At 49.3% G+C, this 13,275-nt stretch overlaps 1 protein-coding gene across 1 annotated transcript in view; it reads left to right on the forward strand.

Moving 5' to 3' along the window:
• Positions 1-13,275, forward strand: part of GREB1 (growth regulating estrogen receptor binding 1) — an 84,989-nt gene that overhangs the window by 35,368 nt on the left and 36,346 nt on the right. The window contains 7 exon segments of the mRNA XM_030921299.1: positions 236-586; positions 2,473-2,601; positions 3,649-3,777; positions 5,352-5,549; positions 6,258-6,438; positions 8,193-8,388; positions 9,788-9,924. Of these exon segments, the coding sequence (XP_030777159.1) occupies positions 236-586; positions 2,473-2,601; positions 3,649-3,777; positions 5,352-5,549; positions 6,258-6,438; positions 8,193-8,388; positions 9,788-9,924 (1,321 nt within the window).

Below are 13,275 nucleotides of genomic sequence, written 5' to 3' on the forward strand. Positions count from 1 at the left end.
AAAAAAAAAAACTTGCATATGGAAAAAAAAGACTAAGAAATACACATAGATACCGTGGCTCTGTTAGGGCAGTGGTGAGATTGTGGCGGATTTTATGCCCTCCCCTCGTGCTCCAACCGTCTGTGATACGATTTCACAGCAATAACTTAAGTGGGTACTTCCACATCACTGCACCTGCGCGTCCCCGGATGTCGCTGGCATTTGTGGCAGGCCCTCCGCCCGCGTTGTGTTGCAGCCTCGGACCAGGTGCCCTTGATGGAGGACCTGGAGCAGATCTTCCTGCGCTCTTGGCGCGAGTCGCACCTGACCGAGATCCGGCAGTACCAGCAGGCGCCGCCGCAGTCCTTCCCACCCGCGCCCAGTGCTGTGGCACCCGTGACCTCCGCGCAGCTGCCCTGGCTGGCCAGCCTGGCCGCCAGCTCCTGCAACGACAGCGTGCACGTCATCGAGTGTGCCTACTCCCTGGCCGAGGGCCTCTCCGAGATGTTCCGGCTGCTGGTCGAGGGCAAGCTCGCCAAGACCAACTACGTGGTCATCATCTGCGCCTGCCGCAGCGCGGCCATCGACTCCTGCATCGCCGTCACTGGTGAGCGCTGGGCCGCGCGGCTGTGGGGAAGCCCCCTGAACTGCGTTCCTGGTCCCCTCCTTTGGTGGTTCTCTCCCTTTCTGTCTAGGGTGGCCCGGGTTTGCAGAAGCAGTTAGCACCTGTGGTTTGTGCTCAGTAGCTGGCTTCAGAAGGCAGCCTTGACTAATGACTTAGTTACAATCTCATCCCTGCTCTGAGTGGCTGGTGAGGTTAGCCCTGGGGTCAGCTTGGGAGTGTGGAAAGACCCTGTTGAAAACCTGGCTCCACTACGTGGGTGGTCACTCACACCAGGAGCTCTGGCCCTGTTTCTTCACCCATCTATTGGAGATAAAAAAACAATGACCTTGTGTTGTCTGTGTTCAGGAGCCAATTAATTTAATTTTTTGAGACAAAGTTTCACTCTGTTGCCCAGGCTGGAGTGCAGTGGCCTGATCTTGGCTCATTGCAATCTCTGTCTCCTGGGTTCAAGAGATTCTCTCACCTCAGCCTCCCAAGTAGCTGGGACCCTGCCCAGCTAATTTGTATTTTTTGTAGAGATAGAGTTTCACCATATTGCCCAGGCTGGTCTTGAACTCCTGAGCTTGAGTGATCCACCTGCCTAGGCCTCCCAAAGTGCTGGGATTACAGGTGTGAGCCACTGTGCCCAGCCAATTGATTTAATTTTAAAAACACCCATTGAGGCCCCACATGTACAGTCACTGTTCTAGGGGCTGGGGGCCCACAGGGAGCAGAGCAGTATCTGCCTGTCCAGAGTGTTCTTTTGGGTGGGGGAGGCAGACACCAAACACGTGAGCTTTCTTGGCCTGCTTAAATCTTCACAAGTGTTGTGCATTTTCAGCCGGAATTTTTTGTACCTTGTAAAATTTACTTTAAGAGTGCAGAATTTAATGCACTTTTTTTTGGAGACAGGGTCTTGCTCTGTCACCTGGGCTGAAGTACAGTGGCGAGATCTTGGCTTATTGCAGTATCGAGCTCCCGGGCTCAAGTGATTCTGTCGCCTCAGCCTCCATCCGGAGTAGCTGGGACTACTACAGGTGTGCACCGCCACACCCGGCTCAGTTTTGTACTTTTGTAAACACTGGGTTTTGCCATGTTGCCCAGGCTGGTCTCAAACTCTTGGGCTCAAGCAATCCATCCACCTCAGCCTCCCAAAGTGCTGGGATTACAGGCGTCAGCCACCATGCCTGGCGTTTAATGTACTTTTTAAGTACAGTGTCTGAGTTGTCTTTTAGCATTTCTTTCTTTCTTTCTTTCTTTTTTTTGAGACGGAGTCTTGCTCTGTTGCCCAGGCTGGAATGCAGTGACACCATCTCGGCTCACTGCAACCTCTGTCTCCTGAGTTCAAGTAATTCTTTTGCCTCAGCCTCCTGAGTAGCTGGGACTACAGACGTGCACCACCATGCCCAGCTAATTTTTGTACTTTTGGTAGAGATGGGCCGGCTAATTTTTGTATTTTTGGTAGAGATGGTTTTTCGCTATGTTTTGTATTTTTGGTTGAGATGGCCAGGCTGGTCTCAAACTCCTGACCTCAGGTGATCCACCCACCTCAGCCTCCCACACTGCTGAGATTACAGGCGTGAGCTACTGCACCCAACCAGCGTTCTTTAATCTTAAACCCATTCTGTGTGTGTGTGTGTGTGTTTTAAAATAAATTATTTACCTTACTGTGAGCAGGACATTCAGTAGTAGACCCTGAGCGTCTGCCATGTGCCAGGCACTGTTATCTTGCGTCGCCTGACAGCAGGCTTGGGAGGTAGATCCTGCTGTTAGCCACAGGTTCCTGATGGGAAATGTCAGTCTAGAAGGGTTAAGGGACTAGTCCAGGGCCACACAGCCAGTAAGCAGGGAAGATACGATTGGTACAGTGAAAGTTGTTTGCTTTCCAGGAAAATACCAAGCCCGGATTCTTTCCGAGAGCCTTCTCACCCCAGCAGAGTACCAGAAGGAAGTCAATTACGAGCTCGTTACGGGGAAGGTAGACTCGCTGGGGGCCTTCTTTAGCACCCTCTGTCCAGGTAGGCTTGTCATGAGACAGGTGCATATGCGTACGTTAATAGGGCAGAAATCAGTGCCAGGGGAGGTCATCTCTGCCCCACCCTGCCGGTGACCGGCTAAGGCTGACCTCCACTGCAGAGTGCCCCTCATTCTGTGCACTTGCATTTCTGTCCCTTTCTTTTCTTTTTTTTTTTTTTTTTTTTTTTTTTTGAGACGGAGTCTCGCTCTGCCGCCCAGGCTGGAGTGCAGTGGCCGGATCTCAGCTCACTGCAAGCTCCGCCTCCCGGGTTCACGCCATTCTCCTGCGTCAGCCTCCCGAGTAGCTGGGACTACAGGCGCCCGCCACCTCGCCCGGCTAGTTTTTTGTATTTTTAGTAGAGACGGGGTTTCACCGTGTTAGCCAGGATGGTCTCGATCTCCTGACCTCGTGATCCGCCCGTCTCGGCCTCCCAAAGTGCTGGGATTACAGGCTTGAGCCACCGCGCCCGGCCCCTTTCTTTTCTTGAGTGATAGCCGCGGGTTCTGACTGGCCATCTCTTCCTGCTTGGGCTGTAGAGTTCTCCTGAGGGGTGGAGGGCACCTTGTGGGATCTGTCTTTGTGCGGTACACAAGGCCCTTGCGCCTGTTTCTCCCCACCTTTCCGGCGTTGGTGGCCTCTCTTCCCTGTCTTCCCTCTTGCTAGAGAGTTCCACATCCCTTGTGCTCTGGGCTGTGAGCATCCTTCTCCCTTGTTTGCCTAGCTACCCACCCCTCAAGACTCATCTCATGTACCCCTAGAAAGCTTCTCAGGCCCTTCGTTTTCCAGATGGGCTTGGGACCTTCCCCTTTGTCCTTTACCATGTAGTTCTTCCTTCTGCCCTAGCACCGGCTGTGTCTGTGTGGGGGGAGCTCACTCTGGCAGTGTGTCTTCATCCTGACTAGGCTAAGACCCCTTGACGGGATGGGCCACGTCCTCTTTACCTTCACGACTCCAGGCCTCCGGACAGTACCTGACACTAACTGCCCTGTAGATGTTTGCTGAATTTCACTGACATGGAAAACCCATTTGTTTATTCTGTCTTGGGCAGAGGGTGACATTGACATTTTGCTGGACAAATTTCACCAGGAAAATCAAGGCCATATTTCTTCCTCACTCACTGCCTCTTCTGTCACTAAAGCAGCATCCCTGGATGTCAGTGGGACACCGGTGTGCACAAGTGAGTGGTGAAAAGGAATCTCCCAGGGTGGGGGAGGTACAAAGTAGTGATGAGGGGCAGGGGCAGTGGGCGCAGGTGTGCACAGTGATGGGGGGCAGTGGGCACAGGTGTGCACAGTGATGGGGGCAGTGGGCACAGGTATGCACAGTGATGGGGCAGTGGGCACAGGTGTGTACAGTGAGAGGGGGCGGGGGGCAGCTGTGCACAGTGAGGGGGTGGGTGCACAGGTGTGTATAGTGGGGGGACGGGCACAGGTGTGCACAGTGAGGGGGTGGGCGCACAGGTGTGTATAGTGGGGGGACGGAGGCACAGGTGTGTACAGTGAGAGAGGGTGGGGGCACAGGTGTGCACAGTGAGAGGGGGCGGGGGCGCAGGTGTGTATAGTGAGGGGGGCAGTGGGCACAGATTTGTACAGTGAGAGGGGGTGGGGGCACAGGTGTGCACAGTGAGGGGGCGGGGGCGCAGGTGTGCACAGTGAGAGGAGGTGGGAGCACAGTTGTGCACAGTGAGGGGGTGGGGCGCAGGTGTGCACAGTGAGGGGGCGGGGGCACAGGTGTGTATAGTGAGGGGGGCAGTGGGAACCAGTGTGTACAGTGAGAAGAGCCGGGGGCACAGGTGTGCACAGTGTGAGAGGGGGCGGGGGCGCAGGTGTGTATAGTGAGGGGGACAGTGGGCACAGGTGTGTACAGTGAGGGGGGTGGGGGCGCAGGTGTGCACTGTGAGAGTGGGCGAGGGCATTGGTGTGCACTGTGAGAGTGGGCGAGGGCACAGGTGTGCACAGTGACACGGAACAGTGGGCATAGCTGTGTGCAGTGAGAGGTGCCAGTGGGCACAGGTGTGCACCGTGAGAGAGGACAGTGGGCACAAGTGTGCTAAGTGGGTGCTGAGGGGACAGAGGGCTCATGGGTGCTCGGTGGACGATGAGAGGGCACTGGCGAGGGCCTGGGTCTGGCCTGGGGGGTAGAATCCAAGGGCTCAGATTGGAGGTAGCAATGTCAGGGGCATATCCACAAGACAGGACATCTTTTTAGAGTCACAGTAGACCTGATGCCTAATTTAAAATTCAGTCTTTAATTATGACAATCGCATTTAATCTTGAATTGCACATCCATCACTGTTTCTGAGATGGTAGATTTCTCGATGCTCATTTCCTGCCTCCGAGTCTGTGGCTGATGTTCTCTATGCATACGGAGTTCCTAAATGACCATCGTTAGTTTCCTTTTCTGGAGAGCTTGCAGTCCTCTTCCAAAGTCCAGTCTCAGTGTCACCTCCCCTGGGACGGGCTCCTTGTCCCCTCTAAGCAGAAGAGGCCACTGCCTCCGCTGTGCTCCCCAAGTGCTTGGTTCTTGTTTTTATTATTAAGTGAAGGATGGCGCATAAAATGATCGCTACCCCTACACCCGCCACTGCTTAGCTGAGAGCAGGGACTTGATAAACGAGAGTTATTCCCCTTTCCCTCATCGCTTTGTGCATGGGGCTGTCTCCCCTGGACCAGTCACTGATTCTCTGGCCAAGGGCCTGGCAGTAGCCATGTGCCCTGGGGCTCACCTGGCATCCTGGGGCTCTGGTTCCAGGTTACCATCTGGAACCACACAGCATCCGGCCCTTCCAGCTGGCAGTGGCGCAGAAGCTCCTCTCCCATGTGTGTTCCATTGCGGATTCCAGCACCCAAAATCTGGACCTGGGATCCTTTGAGAAGGTGGACTTTCTCATTTGCATTCCACCCTCAGAAGTGACCTACCAGCAGACTCTGTTCCACGTGTGGCATTCAGGTATGGGATGTTTCGGGGAGAAGTCACGTGGCCTGTGTGGAGAAGCTTTGATCTGCCGAAATCCACGTTTGGGTGTTGACACTGTTCTTTGCTACAGAGTGGATAGAGCAAGTAATGTTGCCCTTGTTTTATAGATTGTGAAACCTACGTTCAGAGACAGTGACTTGCCCAAGGTTTTACGATCTGCTGAAGGTAGAGCTGAAACTTGAACTTTCACCATGTCCCACTCAGACTAGTGACCTAACCATGTGTTGCTATCTAGCATCACTGATACCCTTGTACTTTCAAGGATATCATATTTAACCACAGAGTACACAGATGTCCCGTGTCTTCACTGAAAAGACTTACTCTTTAGTGGCGTAATGTGTAGCCCTGTGGCGTTCAGACTGAGAGAGGGATTTTGCTGCTGGCAGGACCTTTCGGTTTCCTCTGTCTTACCACGCTTGGGATCAGCTGCTTCATGAAGCCAGTGCCCCTAGGGAGGGCTGCTGTACACACAGCCAAGGCTTGCTTGCCCCCCAGCTCCTGTGCAGGACAGTTACGCAGCTGTAACCTGTGTGGGAGTTTTTCCCCTCCCTTTTCCTACTCTCGCATCTCTGAGTCTAGCTCAGGACCTGCTGTATAGGAGTCGCTCATCAGGTGTCTGTTGAGTGAATGGAAACCAGGGGGCATGTTTGGAGTTACTGATATATTTCCATTGTGTTGCAGGGGTTTTACTGGAGCTTGGTCTGGAGAAAGAGCACATGACAAAGCAGAGGGTGGAACAGTATGTCCTGAAACTAGACGCGGAGGCACAGACAAAATTTAAGGCTTTTCTGCAAAACTCTTTCCAGAACCCGCACACACTTTTTGTCCTCATCCATGACCATGCGCACTGGGATCTTGTGAGGTTAGATTGACTTGATATATGACAGGTTGATGTTTTCCTTCCTTGAAACGATATATGTGGATGTTCCTGGGGGCTGAGGGTACAAATCCTGAAAAGATGGATGATGTTTGGGCTTGGTGTTTGTAAGCAGGTGCCGTGGATGTTTTCCACAATCTTGAACTGGAAGTTATCTCAGGGATTCTCTAGTGCCACCTCTGAAACTTACCGTGGTGGAATCTGATGGCTGGAGAAGGGAAGCGTGTTTCCCAGAGTCACAGGGCAGGGTGGAGTGGGAGGGTGTTAGTGGCAGAGCCAAGGCCCTCGAATCACAGCCTGATGCCTGATGTGTTTCTTTCAGAGTCCACTCAGCCCCAAGGAGCCATGCAGGTGTGGGGTGCAGAGGGTCCTAGCAGGAGTTGCCCAGCCTAGCCCTTCCCTGAAAGAGGCTCTGTGGGCTCCAGTACCGTGGGTCACCACTGATGCCTGCCCTTCTTTTTTTTTTTTTTTTTTTTTGGAGACAGAGTCTTGCTCTGTTGCCCCGGTTGGAGTGCGGTGGCACGATCTCGGCTCACTGCAAGCTCAGCCTCCCAGGTTCACGCCATTCTCCTGCCTCAGTCTCCCAAGTAGCTGGGACTACAGAAGCCCGTCACCACGCCTGGCTAATTTTGTTTTTGTATATTTAATAGAGACGGAGTTTTACTGTGTTAGCCAGGATGGTCTCGGTCTCCTGACCTCATGATCCACCTGACTCGGCCTCCCAAAGTGCTGAGATTATAGGTGTGAGCCACCGCACCCAGCCGATGCCTGCCATTCTTAAGGGGTGATTTTACTCACTATGTTAAAATGAACATAAACACAGATGAATTTCAGATGGGCCAAGCCAAGCGTCTGGCAGGATTTCTGGTGGTTTAGCAGTATTGGTCATCTCCATGAGACTGGCCTAGGAGTTGTACGCTCAGACATTTCCTCTGATGTAGATGAGGAAGGAGGGGGCTCCTGGACCAGGTCATGGAGAAAACCTTTGATTGTCACAGATCCACAGATAGCTAGTTAGGGCTGGTCAGGACCTGAAGGATCACCTCGTAATGGGTTTACAATCCAGAATTCATGTATGGGCTTGGGGGAGATTGGAACATTCCGAAATTATAGAAAGAGCTATATTGTGAATATTCATTTTGGGAGTAGGTTTCTCAAAGTGGCCTCCTGCCATCCAAAGGGTTAAGCACTGATTTTTTTTTTAATCCCCTAGACTTACAGGAGAGAATCCAAAGGCCTTTGTCCCACAGAGAAGTGCAGAGCTGGGCCTGTCTCCTAGACCCCTTGTCCAAAATGCTTCCCAATCCTCTCCTGCTGCCTTTTAAACTGACTATAGAATTTACTCTTTTATATCTTTTCTGGATCGTTTCAAGGTCAGAAGGACTTTGTAAGGAGATAGGTACACAATCAGATGGGTCCAAAGAGGAACAAATGATTCATGGAACATTCTCAGGGACACATCACTGATTGGGATAGAAAGAGTGTGTGTCTTATAAGAAATCCTCTCTGACTACCGTCCGCCGCCAGACACATTTTTCCTAAGTAACGAGTCTCGGGAGAGTCCCTGACAGCTACCTGAACGCCAGCCATTTTTTCTCTATTCCTAGTCATGGGCAGAGCCATAATCTTCAATTGTTGGCAAAGTCGGGGGTTAGTTATACATTTATTCAACTGCTTCACCCTTGCAAAATTAGAAAACAATATAGTAATTCAACTGATTGTGTCTTTTCCTCCCTCAGTAGCACTGTTCATAACCTCTATTCTCAAAGTGACCCGTCGGTGGGATTGGTGGACCGATTGCTCAACTGCAGGGAGGTGAAGGAGGCCCCTAACATTGTGACACTTCACGTGACCTCCTTCCCGTACGCACTGCAGACACAGCACACCCTCATCAGCCCCTACAATGAGATCCACTGGCCCGCCTCCTGCAGTAATGTGAGTGCCACGGGGCTGCTGGGCCCTTGTGTAGCAATGACACTTGGGTTAGCAGAAATTACATTTAGTAAAAGCCTTGACCAATGTGGTCAAGGATAATGGGTTCCAGCTTCTTGGATCTTTGGTTTAACCCAGAGTTAGGTGTAAATCCTTCTTGGTATTTTTGGAAACCTTCCTGCAATATGCCAGTTGGCCTCCTCATCTCGGAAGATGTAATGCAGTTTGTGTGACATTTCCTCTGGTGACTGCAGCTTTCTGAGCACCATTCGGAATGTTTGTTCTATGGCATTGAATGGAGATATTGAAGGTAGAGCCCTTGGGGGTTGGGGACTTTGGGCTCCATACAGAGCGATGCTCAATGTCTCTAGGAGCCTTAGGAAGGTTCCTTTTTTCCTATGCCTGCATCCTTGAGTAGTGAGATGCAGAATCTCCTTCCTCAAACTAAACACATGTCCTTAAAACGTGGTGAGGTTTTAGCTTATCACCTGGCATTTTCTCATCAAAATAGAAGTCTAAAACAATTCTGGTAATTTGAGAATTCTGGGTGGTTTGTAGTTAGTTACACAGGAATAAGTAAAGGTAGAAGATAAGACTTATTTGGAGTGCCTTGCAATCCTCTGAGGAACTTTAAAAAAATACCTGGCTTTTGTCCTGTGGACCGAGAATCCGTGGTGGCAATAGCCATTGTTCGTAAGGCACTTCCCGTGAGCCAGGGAGACCCTGCCCAAAGTGCTTCCTGCTGGGAGCTCATGCAAGAGGCAGGTGCTAGGATGAGTTCTCATCTACAAATGGGGAACATGAGACAGAGAGAGTTGGGCCACTTGCCTCAGGCCAGGCAGCTAGAAAGTCGTGGAGCTGGGATATGACCCAGGCCACTGGCTCCTTGGCTCAGCCCTTAACCACTGTGCTGTTTAGGGGTAGAGTTTTCATGCTTTTGTGTTTCAACAAATTCCCCCAACTTTGGAATTTTATGTCTGTGTGAGTAAAATTGGCTAGATAAATGTTTTCTTCATCTACTGATTTTTAGTAGCAACTGAATGCAAGATAATTGATTTGCTTATTCCTAAAACCAGCTTAAGATTGTAGAAAGAAGCAAATTTAACAAAGACATTTATATGTTAAAATAAGATAAGGCCGGTTTTCTTCTTGGTAAAGACATTGGGACCGAATGAATGGAAAACTCCTGAGCGATGGGGACACACCATTTTTAAAGTATGGCAGGTTCTTTGCTCTGCTTCTGCAGGTGGAAGAAGTTTATAAAATGCCATTCAAGCCGCTGCACAGTAGGCACGATTTAGATGAAGTTGCCAACCCAGGTCATCCGCAGGCCTGGCACGTGAACCTCTGGCCGTCCCCGCAAATGCAATGTTGGAGTGACCGATGCTCTTCTTTGTTTTAGGGAGTGGACTTATATCATGAAAATAAGAAGTACTTCGGGCTGTCGGAGTTTATTGAATCCACCCTTTCAGGGCACAGCCTCCCCTTGCTCAGATATGACAGCTCCTTTGAAGCCATGGTCACTGCATTAGGAAAAAGGTACTTGTTTCTCTTCTCAGTTACTAGAAGTGCTCAGTAGCTTAAAGGGGAAGTTGAGGTGCATTTAGCCAGCCAGGGAATTCCAGGAAGGGAGACCTTTCCTTCCTGGGTGACTCAGTTTCTCCATGAAATGTACCCTGGTTTTTTTCTTCTCCTGTGTTTGAATCCCTTTGGGTCAGTGATATCTTTGTCATGCTGTTGCTCTAGAAAATTTTAGAGAGGACAGTGAGCAGAAATATGCTGGAATGTGGAATGATGTTTTCGAACCAATGGACAGTAGGAAAATGGGAGGAAGAGAACAAAGCTTTAAAAGAAACTGCATTGATGATCACAGTCTGCTTTGGTTTTCTTTCCGATGCGTATCGTTTATTGAATGTTTATTTTGTGTCGTTGACTCTTCCATGGACTTTACTGTCATTATCTGATTTGATCCTCACTGCCTCTCTGAGCCAGTTGCTACTGTTATCCATACTTTGCAAATGAAGATGCTGAGGCTTGGAGAGGCCCCCTAGCTTTCTCAGGCCACGTGTCTAGCAAGTGACAGAACTGGGTGAGAACCCAGAGTCACTCTGACTGCACAGCCAGCCCTGTTAATCCTGTTGCAACAGACCTCATTTTATAGATGAAACTGAGGCTCAGACAGGCTAAGTGATTGCCAGGTACTGCATGGTTTATTTGTGGTAAAGCCAGGCCAAGTTTCATAGACGATCTAATGCAAAGCAAAATGCCACTGAACAAAATACCACTGATTGTCAGCATCAACTGGCTTCTACCCACTTTTCTTATTGAACCTCATTCTTCTCCTTTGCAGACAAGGGATGAAATTAGACACATCCTTCTCAAGCTATGTTCCAAGGTATACTGCTTTGGCTGGATACTAATAGCTGTTAAGCGTAAAGGGGTTCCATGGTCAAACGTGTCTGAGAAACATTTAAGGAAAGGACTTCTTTTCCACTGAGAGTTCCTGGAGCCTTCAGCACATCCATGCATGCTATAATTCTCCAGAAGGCTAGAGATGTGTCCAGTAGCTCATGGGACTAGAATTTCCCAGAACACTCTTGGAGAAACTAAATATCTTAGATACTATTCAGTTCTATGATACTGATAGAAATTAATCAGGTCAGTTCTCCAGCGCATGGGTCGACAGCTGAGCTCTCATCAACTTGCTGCATGTAGTAGCCCTCCAAGATTTCAGAGGCAAGAAAACCGGCCTTTGCCCTTCCTCTGCTTCTCCTCAGGCGGTGAGCACACGTGATGTGTTTAGTATGTTGTAGACACTGGGCTCAGTGCTCTATATTTATTACCTAAAATAATCCTCACAGTGACACAGTGAGATAGGAAATACTGTTATCCTGCCTTTTTCAGATGAAGAAACTGAGACTTAGAGAAGTTAGGCCACTTGTCCAAAGTCACATGGGGGGGTTTATCATGAAACGACCCCAACCCTGCTTCCTTGGCTCCAAACCCACGTAGCCACCAAGCCATACTGACCAAAAGCTCACAGCTAGTAAAGGATAGGCTGTGACCACCATGCCAGTACATCTTGGTTTGCCCTCTGTTCGTTTTAACCTTGGCAAATCATCTAACCTGTCTAAACTTCTGTACCCTCACCTGTAGAACAAACCCACCTTCCTAGTGGCTTCTTAGAATTTCCTGAGATAATGTACGTATGCACATTCAGTAACAGTTGCATGCTGAGAGCTCGGGTTCCAAAATCACCCTTCCTGGGTTTGAATCCCGAATCTGCCATTAACCAGCTGTGAGAGTTTGAGAGTTTCTCCATTTTCTTTGGGGATGATAACACCTACATCATAGAGATACTGTAAGGATTACATGGATTCATAGACGTAAAGCATTGGAAACAGGGCCTGACACACATTACATGCTCCTGTTGGCTGCGAGCACCACCACCTCCACCACTGTCACCATCATCCTCCTGTCTTCTCCCTCCCCCTCTGCTAAACTAGATGCGTTGCGGAGATTCAATCTTATGTCTCACTGGGTGAGAAGAGACTATCAAACCCTGGAATGTTGAAGTATGAAGAATCATAGGAACTTCTAGGAATTATTTGGCCCAATCACCTCATTTTATCATTGTGGGAACTGAAGCCCGGAGTGGGACCATGATTTGCCCGAGCTCATGCAGCCTGTTGGTGGCAACATGGACTGCAGACAGGTTCGACATCTTTCCACCATACCGTACTGCCTTCACTAGGAATCATTTGTTTGGAGAATGCCCTTGAAACTGGTAATTTGAACAGAAGGAGATAAAGGTTAGAACATGGGGTTACTGCCTCTTGCCACCATGTGTGTGGTCAGACTGTTAGTCCTCCATGTGTCATAAACACCAGCATACGGCTGGGAAAACTGCTTATAGGACTGTCAGTTGGACACAAACCGACTATAACTTAAAACCAAAAGATCTAGACCTTTGACAACTCCTGTTTTTGTTCTAATGTATTGTCTATGGAACCTCTTTCCTTCAGTACCCACCACAGAGGCTTAAGGGTGGGCAGAGTTCTCTGCTGAGCCACAGCTAAGGTACATTTCTGTGCCTTACCTGGGGGTGCTGTCTGGAGCTGAGTACCAGAGCCTCTTTCCAATGCTTATCTTTTTTTTTTTTTTTTTTTTTAACATGGCAGCTTTAATGGGGAATAACTGACAGCCAGTAGACCAGTACATCTTTTCTTTTCTTTTTCTTTTTCTTTTCTTTTTTCTTTCTTTTTGGGGACACAGTCTCACTCTGTCACCCAGGCTGGAGTGCAGTGGTGTAGTCTCAGCTCACTGCAACCTCTGCCTCCTGGGTTCAAGCAATTCTCCTGCCTCAGCCTCCCAAGTAGCTGGGATTCCAGGCGCCTGCCACCACACCCGGCTAATTTTTGTATTTTTAGTAGAGATGGATTTTCACCACGTTCGTCAGGCTGGTCTTGAACTCCTGACTTCGTGATCCACCCACCTCAGCCTTACAAAGTGCTGGGATTACAGGCATGAGCCACCACGCCCAGCCATGTATATTTAAAGTATTCAGTTTACATTTTGATCTATGTATAGACTGGTAAAATGGTCACCACAAGGTAATGAGTAAACGTTTGCTCCTGCCCCTTTGTAATTCCTTCCTCCTGTCCTTTTCCCACTGTAGAAATGTAGTTTGCATTTTCTAGAGTTTTATATAAATGGAATTGTACAATATATACTCTGTTTTTGGCCTGGCGTCTTTCACTCTGTATAATTATATTGAAATTCATCCATGTTCTTTTATGTATCAGTAAGTTGTTCCTTTTCACTGCTGGTGTTCTAGAATAGAATACTATTGTATGGCCATACTAGTTTGTTTATTTACCGGTTAAGAGG

Source organism: Rhinopithecus roxellana, chromosome 17, assembly GCF_007565055.1.
Source record: "Rhinopithecus roxellana isolate Shanxi Qingling chromosome 17, ASM756505v1, whole genome shotgun sequence".
NCBI lineage: Eukaryota > Metazoa > Chordata > Mammalia > Primates > Cercopithecidae > Rhinopithecus > Rhinopithecus roxellana.